Below are 24,172 nucleotides of genomic sequence, written 5' to 3'. Positions count from 1 at the left end.
ATCTTTGTTAAAGATGAGAAATTTGTTTGTTAAACATATATTGATAATCTCTAACACCATTTCTGTATGTAACAAGTATGACATTGATCGTGCCCTAAAACAATTTCGTACTGCTTTTAAACCTAACTCGTGGTTTGCATGTGTACAGGTTATTCACATCCAAACACATCAATAAATAATTCTGCTCCCATGCAATGTCATTAATCAGTCTTAGAAAGTCACCGGTATCTTTAATATATGATGGTAGAGACTCCACGAAGGGACATATAAAAAAGTCCACATATTTAGAGGTATCTCCAGCAAACTGCCTATAGATGACACAATAGGTCTACCTGGGGGCGCCTTCATTTATTTTATGTGGATTGTTGATTTATGGCTCATGAGCTCGACCTGTCCCATGCTCCACCTCCCTTGGGTGCCAGATCAACGTTGCAATCAGAGGGTGATTTTATATATATATATGTGAGGAAAGGACCATTCCTCCACAATCTCCAACACCAACAATTGAAAAACAATTGATTTGTTTGCACTCCAGGAGAGTTTTATTACTTCTATCCAAAAAGAAGTGTAAAAAGACACTTTTTTGGATAGAAGTAATAAAACTCTCCTGGAGTGCAAACAAATCAATTGTTGGTGTTGGAGATATATATATATATATATATATATATATATGTATACATATATATATATATATATATGTATGTATGTATATACATACATATATATATCTCCAACACCAACAATTGAAAAACAATTGATTCGTTTGCACTCCAGGAGAGTTTTATTACTTCTATCCAAAAAAGTGTCTTTTTACACTTCTTTTTGGATAGAAGTAATAAAACTCTCCTGGAGTGCAAACGAATCAATTGTTTTTCAATTGTTGGTGTTGGAGATTGTGGCGGAATGGTCCTTTCCTCACGTTTCCCCACGTTTCTCACGTTTGCACCCGTGAAATTTGCGCACCACAAGTTGGACCTTTGGATGGTGTGTGTGTATATATATGTATAAATATCAGTTTGGTGATCACTATTCGCTATTGGACCCGCGCCTTGGCCAAAATATTCCAGTGTAGGGGAAAAGCAGCAATTTTGTATAGAAAAATACCAAAAGGTTGGTTTTCTTTCAAATGACGTTCAGAAAGAAAAAACACCAATGCTTTTCGATCATATGGTCTTATTCATGTCAAAAGGACATCTGTGTATAATGTTGGAGCTGTTAGAATTTAAGCACCTAATGCAGTGTCAGGGCTGGTGTTGTCCTCAAGAATAGATGGGTAAATGCATCACTAAAAATAAGATTAAAAACAGAATTAGCCTTGACTTAAAGAAGCAAGCAAACAGTAATTTAGAAACCATGAAGGTTTATTAAAATATTAAAGTGCAACACAGAATGTAAAAATATATGAAAATGAATCAGTCAAGATGGGCAAAACCTGGCAACCAGCAAATCAGTAGAAAATCAGACAGCATACCAAGCTCAGGAAGTGACCCCAAAATGTTTCCTTTCTATAAAGAAATTTACTATAGAAAGCAATGGAACTTGCACAGTCAGCATTGGGTGAGCAAATATACCAAGTCATCAATTAATCATAATATACCATTCTAAAATGCCTTCTAATACCACCAATCTAGCCCTATCCCCCTAAACTAAATACAAATGAGTCTTCTTTCACCTAATGTTATTGAATGTGTTAGCACAAATCTACTTGCATTGACAATAGCAGCCTTATGAGTGAAAAAGCGAACTGTGAATGAACAGGAAGAGATCTTAGAAAGCAACAGTTTAAGGAAAGAACTTCCTCTGAAGCTTTTTCAGGAATAGCTTGTCAACACAAAAAATTAATGCATACTATACTGCGTGCTGTGTCCATGAGAGTTGTAAAACATGGAGTAATCATGGATTCTAAAGCTGAGATGTTGTTGAGGCCTTGTTTGGCCTATGCCAATAAAACACAGTTCTGTGCATCACAGCATTCTTGTACTAATTGCAAAAATGTTCACACCATTAAGCAAACATAATTTACACCAAAAATAACACAAGAATACTCTCTCTCAAAGTTCGTAGTACGTTTCCAGTTGCTAATATATTATTGGATATCTAGGCACAAAATGAACTCTGTTATAACCAACATTTCTGTGCTCAGCTCATCATGATGACATATATTTTATTATAGTTATAATCACTAGCATGTTACCATGTCAAACACTACTTTTGTGAAAGACAAAAATGTGCAATCTTATTGTGTAAAACCCATGTACAAGAATAGCAATGTAGTTAGTGATGCTTTGCAGCATACGCATTTTCTTGCAATCTTACAACAACTCTTTGCCATGTTCCCAATATAAGGTCCACTTCCACTTGCTGTTGTTTTCAAATAAAACATTTTTTGTTAGTCAGTCGTAGCTAACTAAAGTAGCAGGAGTTCTGCAGAAACTGTAGGTTACTTTCTTATTCAAAGTTGTTATAGTATTAGTGATGTCAAGACAGTTTTTGGTTCAATCTGTTGGTCGTTTCCTTGTTCATCTTCGTACCATGGTCTGATTTGTTTGATTCTCTCAGCTAGATATTTCCTTCTTTATATAGCTACCATGGTATGTGCTCTTTAAGAGCATAGCGGTGTGTCGCTATTTATTACCACTATGTGGGTAGTGGGAATGACTCAGAAGAAAGGGGATGGCGAATGGGTCATAGTTTTCTCTTTTCCTCAACAATGTTGATAAATAAGATAGTCTGCATATATAACTTATGCCATGACATTTTTCCATGTGTATATTTTTAAAAGCATTTAACCAAAGCCAGGAAGCAAGAGGGTATTGTGCAGTAAGGTAAAATCACATTAACCAGGTATTGTGATTATTAGACAAGCTGTTTCAAAGTAGAATAACAGTAACATGCTATCTGTGGACAGTAGAGTATTTTTCTCATGTCAGTTTTAATGCACATTCACTAATCTATTACGCCAATGCAAAGGTCAAATTCTAATTCTTACCACATTACATCTTAATAGATTTGAAAAGGGTGATGCTTATTTTCTGACAGTTCCCTCTTAGAATCCGTTTACAGTAGAAAACAACTGAGGCCATACTTGCAAAGTCAAGTTCTCTCATTGGATGGAGTTAACATCATGTCCATATGATTTAGTCTTTGCTAATAACCGCTGCACATGGGGGAAAAAAACATGGCATACATAATAGATGTGCATGCATGGAGTGTAGCTTTACCATTGATGAGGGAGGAGTTGACCATCATTAACCATTTAAAGCTTCGTCTCTCATGAGTCATGGTTATTAGGTAGGTATGTCTTCAGTATCAATCGGTGTAGGAAAGGAGTGAGATGTGTGGGCATTTTGCCAGATGACATTGATATCAAGGTTCATTCAGTCCAGGTGGTGTGTGCCAGGTCCATTATCTATGGGCACAAAGTTTTTTCTTCTGTGTTTTGCAACTGGGGCATTTTTTTTATTCAACATTCAGTCTTTTTTCAAGAAAAGAACAATATATTCTGTGCTTGAAAGTGTGGCATAAGTGAAGCAGTCATTGATTTAGAAAATAATAAAAGTTAACACAGTGCCTCTCAAAACATTGCCTACTGTGAGGTGTCGGTTGGATGGTGGATTTAAAGTATTGATTTCATTAACTTCCTAATTAGTCACAGTATTTGATTGCCAAGAGGGAGAGTGATCGGATGTAGAGAGGGAACATGGAGATTTAGAAGCAGGAAAGTCGTTAATGGCATAGAGTGAAAATTGGTGAATGGATGGTGGACCAGATACAGGAAATTGAATATCAATCTGTATTACCTGGTTAGCCATCCTATTGACGGAAAGAGTTTTATGACAAAGTGTGATATGTTATTGCAATATGTTATAAGCATATATATGTGTTTTGCCTGAATGATTTGTGAATTGAGGTACATTCTTTAGAGTGTAAGCAGATTCTAAGCAGATTGAAGTGAATGAAGGAGTCAGTGAAGGGCATGAAAGTTCTGAATAGGTAGAATGTGTTTTTGCTATTCATGGTACACAGAAGTTGATATCAGGACTTATCTACTACAATCCTGGAAAGCAAGTTAAGGGCAGAGATAGCTGAGTGCGAGAAAATAGAATGACCAATTGACAAGGTAGAAGCAGTACCAAGTGAGCACTGCCCCATTGTTATCAATATTATGAGTATAATATTGGTAGCTGTATCAAAGGTAGCAGAGAGTTTGAGTTGGCTAAAAGTGGTGAGCAGATGTGCAGAAATTGGAGAGTTCATAGATGGCAGACACTGTGCAGTGGTCCTCTGTTAATGTAGACTGATGTCCTTTTCCTCTGTTTTGCAAGGCACATACTTGTATTCCCCAAGGTTAGTATTGTACAAAGTCCACATGTAAATTTCTTCTGCAGTAGTGCAGCTTATTTTGTTTTGTACCATTTCTTGAATCATATAGGACTTTCCGATCCTAAAAATGTACATGGCATAGAAAAATACCTTTTGCACGGTTTAATATTCACAGATATTTTATATCAAACAGAATTTACTTATAGTTGTCATGCTACTTGTGAACTAGAAGGAAATGAAGCAGCTTCGCTCTCACTTCAGTTATTTCTATTCTATTTTTAAATTGTTTACTGTGTTGTCATGTGTTAATATTGATAGAAAATTAAAACGCCATGACAGAATTATTTTCTATTCGAATTGCAATCGTAGTAGGTGTACATTCTAACATTACATGGAAGTTACATCAAATTAGTAATCACTTTTAAAAGTTTAGACTTGCTCATTAATGTTATCCTTTACCTTTCATAAATGAGACATAAAATGCATATATTTTTGTCTTTACAGAGATGGTCACCCTGTTGTTCCAACTATTACCATGAAGTCAGATTTCCCTACCAAAGTGAATGGTAAGCATTTCAAGCATTTTCTGACAAATGAAGTCTGGAGAAATAGATGATTTGTGCCCATGCAAAGGAAAGCTTCTACACAATTAGTGGCTCAAGCATGGGATTACCTTCAAACGAAACAAAAATACAGTGATGCAAATCACTAGTTTCTAAAGACCTGTTTTTAACACATTGTCATGATTTAGGAGAACAACCACTGTTGCTATTAAAACCCATAGTTGGCAAGTTGCTTTGATGGCTATCAAGCAAGATTTTCTCTGCCATTGCAGTTTTCTTTGTGGACAACTATAGCAGACAGAGAGGGTGCACAGTCCCTTATTTTTCTAGGTATATCTGCAGTGCTAATACAGTCAACTACTCTGCTCTTATTTACTCTATGAAAGGAAGGGAATTATCCTTTTCCTGTCAAAGTGACAGTTCATGCCCAATTTAGAAGAGGGATAGGGTTGGAACCCCGTTTTCTGCAAGCTCTGAATCAGGCAGCAGAGCTTACTGTTTGATTTAAAGGTGAGATGGAGGAAGTAGTCCTCATATCATTGCACTGCCACATGGGCATAAGGGTTCACTTGGCAGTGCAACTGGTAATGTCGGATGGAAATTATTTTACCAGGCAGATCCCCTTCCGTGGCCCTCTCGTGGTCTCCCATGTCAAAATGAGACTATGTTGTTCCTTCCTGCTTTATAACATTAGCACTTGTTTGGTGGAGGCCTCTGGTTTCTCCAGCAAGGGCTCTCATGGTTAACCAATTGAGAGGTGTGACAGAGCCATTTTTTCCATCATGTGTCATTGGCTAACTCCCTACCCTCCTTCTGCCAATCTAAACAAGGTGGTCCAATTTAGAGGGTAGACTAACGTTTTTTATTCCAGACATATCCAAAAAAGGTGCACTTAAAGTGAAAGACTTCAACAATGGTATGGTAAATCAACTGGCTTGTAATATATAATACAGAACTCTTAACAAGGTTTCATTTTGGGCTTGACCAGTTTGAACTGTAGGCACTTCTAAACTCAGAACATTAATGTTTATATGTCTCCTTCACACTCCTCCTCCTCCCCCCCCAGAACAAACTAAGAGATTGGCAAAGTATATGAGCTTAATTCAATGTAAGCTCATAGGCAACACCTATTGTAATTTGACTTAAATTGATAGCCATCGTAACCTTTTAAGGAGTGGAATGATACGACTGAACATCCTTGTTGAAGATAACATTCAGGCTGTTGAGGTTGACACAGCATTCAGTGAGGAAAGAATGTTAGTGGTAAAGTCCAAAAGACAGACCACTAATATATTCCGTCCGCCAAGATCGTAATCAGACCCTAAGTCTTTTACTGTGAGTTCACTGAGGAGCAGTTGATCAGATGTGTTCTTAATATCCAAGGATAACAGAAGGAACTCCACTTTCTAGGGGTTTCAGAAACAAAGAGTTGCAGGTCATTCATGCTTTGAGTTTGATGATGCTAATGAAAAAGGAAAGCATATCATTAATGGAAGAAGATTTTAAGTAGGGTGTCATCTGCATGATGCGTATGAAGACCCACACCCCTCAAACATCAAGCACTATAGCTGAAGGTACAAGTACAGGGCATTGTAGCACCCGCAAATGAATGGGTTCCATTTTAACCAACTGAGAATGGTAGATTAGAAAAAAGCACCTCCATCTCAGGAACACACACAACTGCCCGTGCAATGTGTAGTGTTCCATAGTTACAATTAATCTACTGTACACACTGTTATAAAAGCTGCTAGAAGATTGAGTAAAATAAAGTGACATGAGCCCCACCATCAAAGAATCATTGCATGTGGTCTAAAAGTTTGTAGGTGGCAGTCATAATGCTATAACTGTAAAGGAAAATGGTTATCAAAGGGTATGAATAAAAAACAAACACCGTTCTTCTACAGTGAAATGGGACTTATCATTGGAAGACTGAATCAATCAATACAAGATCTCAATCCCATAATCCTTTATACAGAAACCCATATATTCAAGCTGCTCCCACATTACAAGGACCCTCTATATCAAGAGAAATAGACAAGACAAAGCACAAGTATGAAAGAAGTACAAAAGTATAGATCTGATAGAGACATTAAGCCTCAGTTTCCTTACACTAGAATTATCCCCAGGCGCGAGCCTGGATCTGGAAACGTTCTCCCATAGCCCATCTGCACGTTGGAAGAGTGTTTCGCACGACTCCGTATCGACTTCGTCCACCAAATGTGACGTCAGCGGAGTCCATATAACCCACTCGCTGACGTGCCTACGTACTGGTTTGTTAGGCCATTTTCGGCCTACTTCGATGTCTTCGCTGATGGAACAGTGTGCTGTCTGTGTCCTAAGGATTTAAACCATGTGGGTCCTGTGGCAACAAATGTCTGCCACAGACCCCTACTCTATTTGTATGTGGTACCTGGGTGAGCACCACGACTCCATAGAGTGTGACTCCTGTTGTCAACCTCAGCTGAAGGTGCTGCGGGAGCTTCATATGAATCTTCTTGCAGTGTAGTCATCAGAGTCTTCCCAGACTTCCTGTCAACCTCGATCTCCTCAGAGTAAGGTTAGTTCGCTGCCTGGTTCCAGGAGTCGTTCTCATGGGCATCATTCACCATCGACTTCACACAGTAAGTCACAACGCAAGCGGTCGAAGTTGTGGTGTCTTTTGACTTCGCCATTCACGACCTCCCACCCCTACTCAATGGAGGAGTTTGAGGCCCCAGTCCACCCACTATTTCCCTCCCATCCCAGGGACCGCGGAGACTCTGACCCAGATGCGTCAGTATTATGCTTCCCTTCATGCTATCTTTGGGAAATCACCTTCCCCTGAAGCGCGTTTTGGCCCCTAGGAGGTGCTAGATGCCGGCGGATTCGCCCTCGGCTTCAGTTAGGCCTTCTCCTTCAGTGGACTAAGTTGTTAAAGCATCTGTTCACAGCCCTTTGGGGTTTCCAACCATCGGTGTGGGTATCCGATCAGCAAGCTCCGGTGACCCAGCTTGTGGCACCAATTGATGTCACATCCCTCTCTCCTAGTGAAGTCAAAATCAATGTTGAGGAATCGCTTTCTCTGCGCTGGTTGACTTTGGGTACGGCGCCAGTCATGTTGGTTATCCCTGACACCCTCCCTTTACCTTCTGGGGAATCCCCTCATATGTGCCCTTTTGAGGGACATGGTCTTGGAAATGCTGTGGAAAAGTTGGGATGTCTTCTTCCCATTTTTCATGTTGATCAGCCTCCTATTAAGGACAGCTGGCTGGCTGACCTAGGTGCAGCTAGTGGCTTGAACTCTGCTCCAGCCTCTGACCTCCTTTGCCCCCCTGGCCTTGCTACGGAGGCAAGCTCCTCTTTAGCTGGCATGCTGAGAAGGGTGGCTGTGGTTTTGGATCTGACACTTCCCTCCGTGGAATTGCCTACTGATCCGTCCTTCATTGCGGCCAAAAGGGGGTTGAGCCAGTGCTTCCTTATAGTGAAACCCTGCATGACATTTTGTTGGGGGCTTGGGCTAATCCTGGTACAGGGACCCCTGTAGATTGGGCTGTATCTCACAGGCACAGACCTGTGCCTGGTGATCCAGCATGTCTTCTGAATCACCTTGCACATCATAGTGTGGCTTCCCAGGCTGTTTTGGCCTCTCATGATACTGAATCTCTTCCACATTTCCTGTCTGACAGAGATTCCAGGAGTCTAGATGCTTGTGGCAGGCATATTTTTTCCTCCACCAGTTTTGCTCTACACTCCTCGTTCTTGGATGTTTTTCCTATTCCTTATGGGACTCATTGGCGTGTATCTTACCATCACTTCCAGGTGACATTTGGAACAATATTGCCCCTGTGATCCAAGATGGGCAACAGGCAGGTAAGATGATCATTCATTGAAGTATGGATACTACTGACTCTGTGGGTCAGGCCATGGCCTCTTCAGTTACACTACGTCGCCATGCATGGTTACGTGCCTCTGGATTTTCGGAGGCTGTTCCAGCCACATTGATTGACATGCCTTTTGATGGTGACCATTTATTTGGTGCACATGCTGACTCTGCTTTAAGTCATTTTTGTGACAGTAGCAAATTTGATTGGTTCCTTTCTACTCTTTATCTAGTTAATACCTCTGTTGCATGCTTGTAGGGAGGATATTTGTCTTTACTTATTCTCACAGTTGAGCTATGTTTTTCCAGTGTTGGAAGGGTTTTTCTGTTTTGTATTGTTCCACCTGATGGTGGCATCCGGTGGGGTGTTCCTGCTTTTGGCAGGTGTTATTTTTCCATATATTGTCAAGGATAGAATAGTAGGGTATATTTTACCCTGGGACTCCATGGAGGATTTCATGCCTCAGGTTTCAAGGCTACTTTTATTTTTGTTATTACCTGGTGTAGAAGTGGTAGCTTTCCACTTTAAGTTTATCAATGACAGCTTTTTAGCTGTGTGTTTCTTTTGATACCTAATGATACCTAATATAAGGGTGATATTGTTTTCTTTACTCTGAAGAAGAGCTTGAGCTCAAAAGTTGATACCTTCATGGGATGTTCCTTACTCTAAGTGGAGTATCATTTTTTGTGTGCCTGGGCATTTATATAAATAAAACTATGAGATTTAGTATCCCTTATTGGAAACTTCTACTATTGGCTGCTCCATGGGAGTATCAGTATGTTTGATGGCATGTGTAGCTGCAGATACACATGCTGTGCACATCCCGCCATCTGGTGTTGGGCTCGGAGTGTTACAAGTTGTTTTTCTTCGAAGAAGTCTTTTTTCGAGTCACGAGACCGAGGGACTCCTCCCATTTCGACTCCATTGCGCATGGGCGTCGACTCCATCTTAGATTGGTTTTTTTCCGCCATCGGGTTCGGACGTGTTCCTTTTCGCTCCGTGTTTCGGGTCGGAAAGTTAGTTAGAATCTCGGAAAAATCGTCGGTATTGTTTGCGTTCGGTATCGGGTTAGTTACAACAGATCGACACCGAATTAAGAAGAGCTCCGGTGGCCCTTTGGGGTTTTCTTCCATCCCCGTCGGGGCCTGGTCGGCCCGGCCACGTGTCTCTTCAAGGCTGATGGAACGGACCCCATTCCGCTTCTGTCCAAAATGTCATAACCAGTATCCATATACAGATCAACATCTGGTCTGTAACTTGTGTTTGTCACCAGAACACAAGGAGGATACTTGTGAGGCCTGTCGAGCGTTTCGGTCCAGGAAGACACTCCGGGACCGAAAAGCAAGAAGACTGCAAATGGCGTCGGCGCCGACAGGACAAGAGCGTTTCGAGGAGGAGGAAGAAACATTCTCCACCCAGGAGTCGGACTCTGAGGAGATCGATCCCGAGGAAACGCCGAAAACCGTGAGTAAGACGTCGAAACCAAGAACTCACGAGAAAAGCGCTAAAGCCCAGGGGACGCCACCGCCAACAGGCCATGGTTTAACCTGAAAAGTAGGTGACCGTTCATCGGCACCGAAAAAGGGCGAGCTGGTGTCGAAGTCATCCGACTCCGGTCGAGATACCGGCACACTAGCAATCTCGGGCCCGAGATAGTGGCTCAGAGAAGATTCGGCACCGAGACACCGGCACCGAAACGGGTCGGCACCGAGAGAGCACGACGCCGAAAGTAAAAAAGGTTTCGTCAGAGCCGAAAAAAGCAGCCGAAAAAGTTTCGGTACCGAAATATCCGGCCTCAGAACCGAAAACAAGTTCCTACACTGAGGAACAAAGACTGTCCACACAAATGAAGACACATAGATTTGGACAGGAATTACAGGCAATAGAGACGGCTCTTTATTCAAAAAGATACAGGGAAGATCAGCACTCTTCCTCCAGTCAAAATGAAACGCAAGCTTGCCTTCCAAGACAAGGACAAACAGCCACACGCAAAGGTGGCTAAACAAGTAACACCGCCACCATCCCCACATCACTCTCCGCAACCATCACCAGTAGCCACTCCACCAATGATACAATCCCCAACTCATACAGGAATAAGTCAAAATGACCCTGACGCATGGGACCTTTATGACGCACCAGTGTCAGATAATAGTCCAGAATGCTATCCAGCTAAACCATCGCCACCAGAGGATAGTACAGGCTACGCACAGGTGGTGTCAAGAGCAGCTGCATTTCATAATGTCAGCCTTCATTCAGAGCCCATTGAAGACGACTTTCTTTTTAATACACTGTTGTCCACACACAGCCAATATCAGAGTCTTCCTATGCTACCCGGAATGCTAAAACACTCCAAACAAGTGTTTGAGGAGCCTGTTAAAGGGAGAGCCATTTCTCCAAGAGTAGATAAAAAATATAAACCGCCACCAACAGACCCAGTGTACATTACACAACAGCTAACACCAAACTCTGTTGTAGTGGGAGCAGCGCGCAAAAGAGCCAACTCTCATACTTCAGGAGATGCACCACCTCCAGATAAAGAAAGTCGAAAATTTTATGCTGCAGGCAAAAGGGTGGCGGCACAGGCAGCAAACCAGTGGCGTATTGCAAATTCGCAAGCTTTGCTAGCCAGCTATGATAGGGCCCATTGGGATGAGATGCAACACCTTATTGAACATTTACCCAAGGAGTTCCAAAAAAGAGCGCAGCAAGTAGTAGAAGAAGGACAGGGTATCTCAAATAATCAGATACGGTCAGCAATGGATGCTGCAGACACAGCTGCTAGAACTGTCAACACAGCTGTAACAATAAGGAGACATGGATGGCTGCGTACATCAGGATTTAAACCAGAGATACAGCAAGCTGTGCTGAATATGCCATTCAACGGACAGCAGTTGTTTGGGCCGGAAGTGGACACTGCGATCAAAAAATTTAAGAAAGACACTGACACGGCCAAAGCCATGGGTGCACTCTACTCCCCACAGAGCAGAGGCACATTTCGAAAGACACAATTTCGAGGGGGGTTTCGAGGGAAACCACAGAAGCCACAACCTCACAAACAAAGCCCACTTACCAGAGCCAGTATCAGCGGGGAGGTTTTTGGGGACAATATAGAGGGGGACAATTTCAAAGGAATAGAGGAAAGTCCCAAAACACCTCCAAACAAGCAGTGACTTCAAGGTCACAAATCCCCAACACATAACACCTGTGGGGGGGAGACTAACCAAGTTTTACAAACATTGGCGAGGAAATAACAACAGACACTTGGGTCTTAGCAATTATCCAGCATGGTTATTGCATAGAATTTCTCAAATTCCCTCCAAACATTCCACCGAAAACACACAATATGTCAAAACAACATATAGATCTTCTAGGACTAGAAGTTCAGGCATTGCTACAAAAAGAAGCAATAGAGTTAGTATCAAAACAACAAATAAACACAGGAGTTTACTCCCTGTACTTTCTGATACCCAAAAAAGACAAAAGTCTGAGACCTATACTAGATCTCAGAACATTAAATACCTACATCAAATCAGATCACTTTCACATGGTTACATTACAAGACGTAATCCCACTGCTCAAACAACAAGACTACATGACAACACTAGACCTAAAGGATGCATATTTCCATATACCAATACATCCTTCACACAGAAAGTACCTAAGGTTTGTATTCCAAGGGATACATTACCAATTCAAAGTGTTGCCATTCGGAATAACAACTGCACCAAGAGTTTTTACAAAATGCCTAGCAGTAGTAGCTGCACATATCAGAAGGCAGCAAATACATGTGTTCCCGTACCTAGACGATTGGTTAATCAAAACCAACACGCTAAGACGGTGTTCACAACACACAAAATATGTCATAGAAATCCTCCACAAACTAGGTTTCTCAATAAATTACACAAAGGTACACCTTCTGCCATGTCAAACACAGCAATACTTAGGAGCAACAATCAACACAGCAAAAGGGATTGCCACTCCAAGTCCGCAAAGAGTTCACACATTTCACAATGTGATACAGACCATGTATCCAAATCAAAAGATACAAGTCAAACTGGTGATGAAACTACTAGGCATGATGTCTTCATGCATAGCCACTGTCCCAAACGCAAGGTTGCATATGCGGCCCTTACAACAGTGCCTAGCATCACAATGGTCACAAGCACAGGGTCAGCTTCTAGATCTGGTGTTGATAGACCGCCAAACATACATCTCGCTTCAATGGTGGAACAGTATAAATTTAAACCAAGGGCGGCCTTTCCAAGACCCAGTGCCACAATACGTAATAACAACAGATGCTTCCATGATAGGGTGGGGAGCACACCTCAATTAACACAGCATCCACGGACAATGGGACATACAGCAAAAACAGTTTCACATAAATCACTTAGAACTATTAGCGGTATTTCTAGCGCTCAAAGCATTTCAACCCATAATAAGACACAAACACATTCTTGTCAAAACAGACAACATGACAACAATGTATTACCTAAACAAACAGGGAGGCACACACTCGACACAGTTGTGTCTCCTAACACAGAAAATATGGCATTGGGCGATTCACAACCACATTCGCCTAATAACACAATTTATTCCAGGAATTCAGAACCAGTTAGCAGACAATCTCTCTCGGGATCACCAACAGATCCACGAATGGGAGATTCACCCCCAAATACTAAACACTTACTTCCAAATGTGGGGAACACCACAAATAGATCTATTTGCAACAAAAGAAAACTCAAAATGCCAAAACTTCGCATCCAGGTACCCACAAGATCAGTCTCAGGGCAATGCGTTATGGATGAGCTGGTCAGGGATGTTTGCTTACGCTTTTCCCCCTCTCTCACTCCTTCCATATCTAGTAAACAAATTGAGTCAAAACAAACTCAAACTCATACTAATAGCACCAACATGGGCAAGACAACCTTGGTACACAACACTACTAGACCTCTCAGTAGTACCTCATGTCAAACTACCAAACAGACCAGATCTGTTAACACAACACAAACAACAGATCAGACATCCAAATCCAGCATCGCTGAATCTAGCAATTTGGCTCCTGAAATCCTAGAATTCGGACACTTAGACCTCACACAAGAATGTATGGAGGTCATAAGACAAGCTAGGAAACCTACCACTAGACACTGCTATGCAAATACGTTGAAAAGATTTGTTTATTACTGCCATAATAATCAAATTCAACCCTTACATGCATCTGCCAAAGATATAGTAGGATACTTACTACAATTGCAAAAGTCAAAGCTAGCTTTCTCTTCAATAAAGATACATCTGACCGCAATTTCAGCCTACCTGCAAATTACACACTCAACTTCATTATTTAGGATACCAGTCATAAAAGCATTTATGGAAGGCCTAAAGAGAATTATACCACCACGAACACCACCAGTTCCTTCATGGAACCTCAACATTGTCTTAACACGACTCATGGGTCCACCTTTTGAGCCCATGCACTCTTGTGAAATGCAATATTTAACATGGAAAGTTGCATTTTTGATTGCCATCACATCTCTAAGAAGAGTGAGTGAAATTCAAGCATTTACCATACAAGAGCCATTTATTCAAATACACAAGCATAAAGTAGTCCTACGGACAAATCCAAAATTTTTACCAAAAGTGATCTCACCGTTCCACTTGAATCAAACGGTAGAATTACCAGTGTTCTTCCCACAGCCAGATTCTGTAGCTGAAAGAGCACTGCATACATTAGACATCAAAAGAGCACTAATGTACTACATTGACAGAACGAAACTAATTCGAAAAACAAAACAACTATTTATTGCTTTCCAAAAACCTCATACAGGGAATCCAATTTCTAAACAAGGCATTGCTAGATGGATAGTTAAGTGTATTCAAACCTGCTATCTTAAAGCAAAGAAAGAGCTGCCTATTACACCAAAGGCACACTCAACCAGAAAAAAAGGTGCTACCATAGCCTTTCTAGGAAATATTCCAATGAACGAAATATGTAAGGCAGCAACATGGTCTACGCCTCATACATTTACCAAACACTACTGTGTAGATGTGTTAACGGCACAACAAGCCACAGTAGGTCAAGCTGTACTACGAACATTATTTCAAACAACTTCAACTCCTACAGGCTGAACCACCGCTTTTGGGGATATAACTGCTTACCAGTCTATGCACAGCATGTGTATCTGCAGCTACACATGCCATCGAACGGAAAATGTCACTTACCCAGTGTACATCTGTTCGTGGCATTAGTCGCTGCAGATTCACATGCGCCCACCCGCCTCCCCGGGAGCCTGTAGCTGTTTAGAAGTTGATCTTGAACATTTGTAAATTTGTAAATATATTACTTTAAACTTCATTATGTACATACGTATTCACTCCATTGCATGGGCACTATTACTAGCATACACAACTCCTACCTCACCCTCTGCGGGGAAAACAATCTAAGATGGAGTCGACGCCCATGTGCAATGGAGTCGAAATGGGAGGAGTCCCTCGGTCTCGTGACTCGAAAAAAGAGTTCTTCGAAGAAAAACAACTTGTAACACTCCGAGCCCAACACCAGATGGCGGGATGTGCACAGCATGTGAATCTGCAGCGACTAATGCCACGAACAGATGTACACTGGGTAAGTGACATTTTCCATTATTGTCTTTTTGTTAAGACAGTTATTTTAGATAATCCTCTTATTATTCGTGAATTTTAAGAAGTGCTCCTTGTTCTTTGTGGTAATTGGTGAGAATTCATTATTGGAATAATATCCCAATGATTAGGTTATACCGCACTTTATACTAAGTTCTTCTTGTACTTTCAAACAAGGTAGCTTTTGTTTACATTTTTTGTTCATGTGCATTTCCCATATACTTTTCATTTTCACCTGTAAAAAGTTTTCTACTTATGCTAGATTTGATTCATTATAAACCAGAAAGTAACATTGTGTAGACTTCAAGGCTTTATTTGTGTTTGGTCTTAAAGGTTTACTTGCCTAGCCATCGCAGTTTGGTGTACATTCTACACCTTTGTGTAGACATTTGTTTGATTTTGATATGTTCTATGAACATTATTCTTTAAATTTCCTGGCAATATGTTACATTTTCATGGTTCTCCATTGAGGCGTAGGCTTTCCGAAGAGTCCTTTCACTAATGTGTTAAAGTAATTAATATTCTTCACTGTTCTGCGTTATTATTTAAGATTTCCTTATGTGCTGAAGGAATTTACCCTCTTATGCAGTACTTTTTCTTCTCTTGAAGATGTTCATATTCAATGTACATGAGGGCAATATTTGTTGCCTCATCAAGTCTACTTGTGGTGAAGTCTTTTATTTCTTTATTAAAAGATCATTGCTCTTCTAGATGACAACTGTTTCATCCGGCGACTGCCTTCAGTTCTTTGTAGTTTGTGCTCAGACTTTGTGAAGTGTTGTCCTTGGAAGAAATAAACAAAAATCAGTTTGATTCTTTTCTTACAGAATCTATTAAGTTTTCTTGTTTAAGTATGGAGACTTTTTCTAGATCTTCGGTAGATGGGTCTCTATTAATATAGTATGGGCATGTACTAGCCTTGGTTTTCGCCAGAATATCAAGTCTTTTTTTTTTTTTTTTACCTACTATCTTATTCAATACTATTACTTGACAATGGTGTCTCAAGTAATTTGCACTACTCTGACGGTTTGGAGAGCTATTGATTTCCTGAGCGGTATAATACCCACTTTAGGTACCAATCTGTTACGTCAGTCTTGTCTGACTAATTACTCTATGGTTTCTTAATATCTATCTAGCTATCTATATGTGTGTGTATGTGTGTGTATATATATATATATATATATATATATATATATATATATATTCAATGGCATGTGTAGCAGCTACAGATGTTCACTATCTTGTGTTGGCTCGGAGTAATACAAGTTGTTTTTCTTCAAAGAAGCTTTTTCAAATCACAAAATCAAGTGACTCCTCCTCTCGGTGATAGTGCGCATGAGCATCGAGTCCTTTGTTAGATTGTTTTCTTTCTGCCGTCAGGTTCGGACGTGTTCCCTCTCGTTACGGTAGATCTCGGTTCGGTACTACCTGAACTTCTCTATCTTTTCCTTCAACGTTGGTATCATTTTCAAACGTGTTTTCTCACTACACTTGATCCGATTGTAGCGTCTGGATCGATTAAACGCCCTTTTGGGCGCCTGCGCCCTTCTCGGGCCTACTACGTCACAGGCTCATGGATCAGATTATTTTTCGATTCTGCCCTCGGTGCCACGCCAAGTTCCTCTACACTGACCAACACTCTGTGTCTAACCTCTGCCTCTCTCCAGATCATAAGGAAGATACCTGTGAGGCGTGCCGATTCTTCCGATCCAAGAAGGCTTTATGGGATCGAAGTCGACAGAACAAATGCCAGACATTTTCAGTGAGGAACAGGCGCAAACTGCAGTTTCCATTGCAGACTCCGACTTCGACCGTGACTCAGATGGGGTTGGCCCAGTTATTCCTGCGGCGCCGTACGTGAGTACGCCAGCCCCGAAAACTACATCTCGATGACCGACCCTCAGGTTCGGTGTTGAAAAAGGCCAAAACGCACTCAACCGAACAGACTGCCATGCCTGTTTCAGGATCGAGTCGTAAGATGGAAGCTTCAACGTTGGAACCGAAACGGCTACATACCACCTCAGCCGAAGCATCCAAGCTCCACTTTGGAGCCGAAAAAACTTCCATCTGATTCAGAGACCACATTTTCGGTCCATTTAAAGCGGTCTATCACCAAGCTTTCGGAGCATACATTTGTGGGAAGTAAACATGTTCCATCTTCAGAGGAGTCAACAGACATTAGGCCTTTTCTTGAGGGCCTGGACCACAAAAAGAGGAAAATACAGATCAAAAAGGACACAGGGAAAATTATTGCCTCTCCTCCTCCTATGACCAAGACGAAACAGTCATTCCAAGAAAGTTTGGAACCTGGCCCTTCACCGGCGAAATATTTATGCACAAGGAGAAGCCAAAGACCGTGCATCAGCCTTCTCCATCTCAGTAGCCTTTCCTTTCTACTTCTCCAACACCTCACACTCCACCACCACTTTCACCCACGCAGTTTTCTGCACAATCTCCTGTCTCCTCACAAGGGGATTATATGGGTGACAATCCTTATAATATGGACCCATGGGATATGTACGATTCTGACCCAATTTCATCTAATGACCTCGATCTGTATCCTACAAGGCCATCTCCACCTTAAGGCACCACGGCCTATAATCAGGTCATTGCTCGAGCAGCCGTATACCACAATGTGCAGCTGCACTCTGAGCCCATAGAGGATGATTTCCTATTCAACACCCTATGCTCTACACATAAGCTATACCGATGTTTGCTGATGCTACCAGACATGTTAAAACATGCTGGTAACATTTTTAAAGAGCCAGCAAAGGCTAGGGTACTAAAACCTAGAGGGGATAAGAAATATAAAGCTGCACCATCAGATCCAATTTTTATATCACAGCAATTGCCCCCTGATTCCATCGTGGTCAGTGCAGCTATGAATAGGGCAAATAGTCAGTCCACAGGGGATCCTCCTCCCCCTGATAAAGAAAGCCGCAAGTTCGATGCAGCAGGCGAAAGAGTGGCAACTCAAGCGGCAAATCAGTGGAGGATTGCCAACTCCCAAACGCTTTTAGCCAGGTATGATAGGGCCTACTGGGACGAAATGCAGGAGGTCCTTCAGTATCTCCCTACAGAACACCAAAAAAAGGCCACAGCAGGTAGTGATAGAAGGACAACCTTTTGCCAGCAATCAACTTAGATCCGCACTAGACGCAGCTGACACCGCAGCTAGGGGAATTAATACTAGTTTTATGATCAGAAGGCATGCTTGGTTGCGGTCTTCAGGATTCAAACCTGAGATACAGCAAGCAGTCCTTAATATGCCATTTAATAAACAACTATTTGGAGCTGAGGTGGATACCACCATTGAAAAATTAAAAAAGGACTCCAATAAAGCAAAGGCCATGGGTGCCCTTTACACAACACCTTTTCGGGGCACTTTTCGTAAGCCCCAATTCAGAGGAGGTTGTAAACCCCAACATCAGAGGCCTCTACATCCCAACAAAAACAGGGACAACAGTATTATTCCAGGGGATCTTTCAGGGGTTCCTATAGAGCACACAATTTCAGAAGTAGGGGCAAATCCACTGTCACAAGAGGTGCCTCCACCTCATCAAAGCAGTGGCTTTCTCTGCATCCCCACAAAGCACACATCTCCTGTGGGAGGGAGATAGCAATATTTCCACTGCCATTGGCAAGAAATTACATCAGATCAATGAGTACTGTCAATAATCCGAAATGGTTATTGCCTGGAACTCATCTCCACTCCACCAAACATTCCCCCTCGTTCACACAGGCTTTCTCTGGAACACATTGTTCTGCTAAAACAAGAGGTAGAATCTCTTCTACTCAAAGGTGCAAAGAGGTAGTACCCATCAATCAACAAGGGACAAGAGTATATTCTCTATACTTCCTCATACCAAAAAAGGATGGCACTCCCATGCTGGTCCTCAATTTCAGACCTCTCAATCAGTGTATTCTCTCCAAGCATTTCCACATGGTCACTCTTCAGGATCTCATCCCTTTGTTACAAAAACAAGACTACATGACAGCATTAGATCTAAAAGATGCTTACTTACATATTCCCATACATCCAGCACACAGCAAGTACTTGAGGTTTGTGATTGCAGGCAAGCACTACCAATCCAAAGTGCTACCCTTTGGAGTAACAACAGCACCAAGGGTATTTACCAAATACCTAGCAGTGGTTGCGGCATACCCAAGAAGACAGTATATACATGTCTTTCCCTATCTGGCCGACTGGCTCATAAAAGCCAGCACCATTCAAACCTGTCAACAACACACACAATCGATACCCTACACAGTCTAGGGTTCACAATCAATTACCAGAAGTCTCACCTTCAGCCAGCGCAAATACAACCATATCTGGGAGCAATTCTGAACACTCAGTCAGCATTAGCCTACCCAAACACACAAAGGATTAAAGCATTCCACATTCTTTTATCTCAGCTACAATACAATCAAACTTGCACAGTAAGGTTTATCATGAAACTTTTGGGAATGATGGCATCCTGCATATCAATAGTGCCCAATGCACATCTAAACATGAGACCCCTGCAACAGTGTCTTTCACAACAATGGTCTCAGGCACAGCGAGCCCATCTCAACAATCTTACAATACAGGGAGACTGGAACTCAATTCAGCAGACTTACCACATAAACCACTTGGAATTGCTAGCAGGGTTTTTAGCACTCAAAGCATTTTAACCACAGATCACACACAAGACAGTATTAATAACAACAGACAACATGACAACAATGTATTATCTGCAGAAACACACTCATCTCAATTGTCCCTTCTAGCATAGACAATTTGGAAGTGGGCAAATCACAATCATATACACCTATCAGCAGAGTATATCCCAGGGATACACAACCAACTAGCGGATCTCTTAAGTGGGACGCAGCTACAAATACGCGAATGGGAGATTCACCCACAAGTAATTCAGCAGTACTTTCATATGTGGGTAACACCACACATAGACCTCTTCGCAACAAGCAAAAACACAAAATGCCCAAACTTCGCATCCAAGTACCCACATTCTCAATCCAAGGGCAATGCTCTATGGATCAATTGGTCAGGGATATTTACTTACGCTTTTCCCCTCTCCCACTAATTCCGTTTCTGGTTAACAAGATCCGTCACACTTCACTCATTGTTACTCTTAGCTCCAACATGGGCACGTCAGCACTGGTACACAACACTATTGAATCTATCTGTAGTACCACATCACAAGCTCCCAAACAGACCAGACTTGTTGGCTGAAAACAAAGGTCAAATCAGGCATCCCAATCCCAGTATGCTGAACCTGGTGATTTGGCTCCTAGAGTTTGGATATTTACAGTTTCTATCAGAATGTATGGACATTTTAAAAGAAGCACGTAAACCTGCAACCAGGCAGTGCTATGCAGCTAAATGGAAACATTTTGTATATTACTGTCAACCCAAAAACTTTGGTCCACTTAAAGCATCCATACAGGATAATGTATGCTATTTGCTTTACTTACAAAAAGCAAATCTTGCATATTTGTCTATTCAAATTAATTTAACTGCAATATCAGCCTACCTTCAAAACAGACATCATATCTCTCTGTTTAGAATTCCTGTCATAAGTTTTATGGATGGCCTTAAGAGTTATTCCACCTAGAGCTCCACCAGCTCCAGCCTGGAATCTTAACATTGTGCTTACAAGGCTTATGGGACCACCATTAGAACCCATGCATTTTTGTGCACTACAATTTCTCTCATGGAAAGTTGCTTTCCTGGTAGCAATTACTTGCTTAAGGAGAGTAAGTGAAATTCAAGCATTCACTTTAGAAGAACCCTTCTTCCAAATTCACAAACACAAAATAGTACTTAGAGACAAATCCAAAATTTCTACCCAAAGTGGTCTCACCATTTCACATCAGTCAGTCAGTGGAATTGCCAGTCTTCTTTCCACAGCCAAATTAATTTGCTAAAATCGCTCTCCACATTCTTAATCTCAAAAGAACTCTTATGTATTATATAGTCCGAACAAAAGATTTTAGAAAATCTAAACATCTTCCTGTGGCTTTTCAACAGCCTCATAAAGGAAATTGCATTTCCAAACAAGGATTAGCCAGATGGATAGTAAAGTGTATTCAAACTTGATATCTTAAAGCTAAAAGGCAACTATTAGTAACTCCTAAAGCATATCCTACTAGAAAGAAAGGCGATTCATAGGCGTTCTTAGGAAATATACCAATGGCATACATATGCAAAGCAGCCACATAGTCTACCCCACACACATTTACAAAACACTGTTGTGTGAATGTGTTGTCTTGCCAACAAGCAGATGTTGGTCAAGCAGTGTTTAAAAGACTATTTCAAACTACTCCAACTCCTACAGGCTAGCCACCGCCTATTTCAGGAGGAAACTACTTTTCAGTCTATGCAAAGCATGTGCATTACCAGGTACACATCCCATCGAACGGAAAATGTCACTTACCTAGTGTACATCTGTTTGTGACATGTAGTGCTGCAGATTAATATGCGCCCTCCATTCTCCCCAGAAGCCTGTAGCCGTTGTGGAACTGTATTATGTAAATATGTATGTACATCGCATGGACATCGCATGGACATCTTTACTTACTATGTACATATACAATTCTTCACTCCTTACTTCACCCTCCTTCGGGAAAACAGTCGGTAACAAAGGACTGATGTCCATGCTCACCATTACCGAGAGGAGTCACTCAATCTTGTGACTCAAAAAAGCTTCTTCAAAGAAAAACAACTTGTAACACTCTGAGCCCAACACTAGATGGCGAACTTATGCAAAGCATGTGAATCTGCAGCACTACATGCCACGAACAGATGTACACTAGGTAAGTGACATTTTCCATATGTTTGTATATATATATATATATATATATATATTCAATGGTATGTGTCGTTGCATATACACATACTGTGCATATCCCTCCATCTAGTGTTGGGCTTGGAGTGTTACAAGTTGTTTTTCTTCGAAGAAGTCTTTTTTCGAGTCAGGGATTGAGTGACTCCTCTCGGTGATAGTGCGCATGGGCATCGACTCCTTTGTTAGATTGTTTTCTTTCAACCGTCTGGTTCGGATGTGTTCGCTCTTGCTGCGATACTTTTGATTCGGAAACTTTATATTCACTTTATTATACTGTCGGTATTGTTTCCGACTGCGTTTATATCTACAATCGATCGGATAGTACCGTTGGTATCAAGAAAACACCCTTCTTGGCCTGTTCGGGCCTACCACGCCATAGCCCGATGGATCGGACTCCATTCTGATTCTGTCCTGGATGTCACGCAAAATTCCCTTATACCGACCAGCAGATCGTATGTAATCTTTGCTTTTCTCTTGAATATGGAGAAGAGGATTGTGAAACATGCCGTTCACTTCAGTCAAAAAAGACACTGCGTGATCGAAGAGCAAGAAGACTCGAGATGGCATCGAAATATATAGAGTCCACTGACACCTTAGTGGAGGAGCAGGCACAGAAGGCTGTTCCGATCCAATATTCCAACTCTGAACTAGGATCAGAAGACGACAGCCAGCCGATCACTGCTCCACAGCATGTGAGTACACCTGCCCCTACACCCACTTTAAAAAAATAGAGCAAGGCCTTGAGTGCACCACTGCTCGAAAGCCGTGGTTCCACTCAAAAGAAAATTGTCGGTGACCGGCCCTTGGGTTCGGCGCCGAAAAAGGCCAAGTCACCCCATCAACAATCCTCTAAGGGCACAAAACCATCAGAACACCAAATAGAGGAATCTGATATCCAACCAATTTTGGAGGTTATGGACAGTAAGCAGAGAAGAATACACATCCACAAAGAGACTGGAAGAATTATTGCTTCTCCATCTACACAGACTAAAAGAAAGCTGGCATTTCAAGAGACTCTTGATACTGTTCCACCACCAGCAAAAACAAATTAAGAGAAAGGAAAATCTATCACCTCTCCAGCTTTCTCCACCACATTTGCCACAGCTTTCTTTTTCTCCACCACCTACTACCCCACCACCACTACCGTCACCATCACACTCCCATACCTATTCACAGGGAGACACAGTGGACCCTTGTGACATGTATGACTCGGACCCAATACCGTTCAATGATCCTGATCTTTATCCTACAAAACCATCACCACCAGAGGATAGCTCAGTTTACACCCAAGTCATATCTAGGGCAGCTGCATACCATGGGGTCCAAATGCATGCAGAACCTTTGGAAGAGGACTTCCTTTTTAATACATTATCCTCTACCCATAAACACTACCAGTGCTTACCAATGCTCCCTGGTATGCTTAGACATGCAGACGACATATTCAAAGAACCAGTCAAAGCTAGGGTTCTAACCCCAAGAATTTTAAAACAAATAAAAGCCTGCACCAACAGACCCAATCTACATTACGCAACAACTGCCACCGGATTTTATTGTGGTCAGTGCAGTCAGGAAACGGGCTAATAGTCAGTCCTCAGGGGATACTGCATCCCCTGACAAAGAAAGTAAGAAATTTTATGCTGCGGGGAAAAGGGTACCTACACAAGCAACCCACCAATGCCATATTGCCAACTCCAAGGCCCTGTTGGCAAGATATGACAGGGTACATTGGGATGAGATGCAAGAATTCTTGCAGTATCTACCCAAGGAACACCAAAAGAGAGCACAGCAAATTGTAGAAGAGGGACAGGCTATTAGAAATAACCAGATTAGATCTGCCCTAAACACAGCTGACACTGCAGCTAGAAGTATTAGTACTAGTGTTAAAATCCGAAGACACACATGGCTAAGGCCCTCGGGTTTTAAACCTGAAAAACAGCAGGCAGTG

General features: G+C 41.7%; 1 protein-coding gene across 9 annotated transcripts in view; it reads left to right on the top strand.

Annotated features, from left to right (window-relative positions):
- The window catches only part of PTPN13 (protein tyrosine phosphatase non-receptor type 13), a 1,045,801-nt gene that overhangs the window by 810,958 nt on the left and 210,671 nt on the right, over positions 1-24,172 (top strand). For all 9 annotated transcript variants that reach the window (XM_069236135.1, XM_069236143.1, XM_069236122.1 and 6 more), the window contains exon 36: positions 4,828-4,889. In XM_069236135.1, the coding sequence (XP_069092236.1) occupies positions 4,828-4,889 (62 nt within the window). The remainder of the gene's footprint in view (positions 1-4,827; positions 4,890-24,172) is intronic.

This window comes from Pleurodeles waltl, chromosome 1_2, assembly GCF_031143425.1.
Source record: "Pleurodeles waltl isolate 20211129_DDA chromosome 1_2, aPleWal1.hap1.20221129, whole genome shotgun sequence".
NCBI classification, from domain to species: domain Eukaryota; kingdom Metazoa; phylum Chordata; class Amphibia; order Caudata; family Salamandridae; genus Pleurodeles; species Pleurodeles waltl.
Note: the sequence above shows the minus strand (reverse complement) of the source record. Positions and strands in the feature narration are given on the sequence as shown.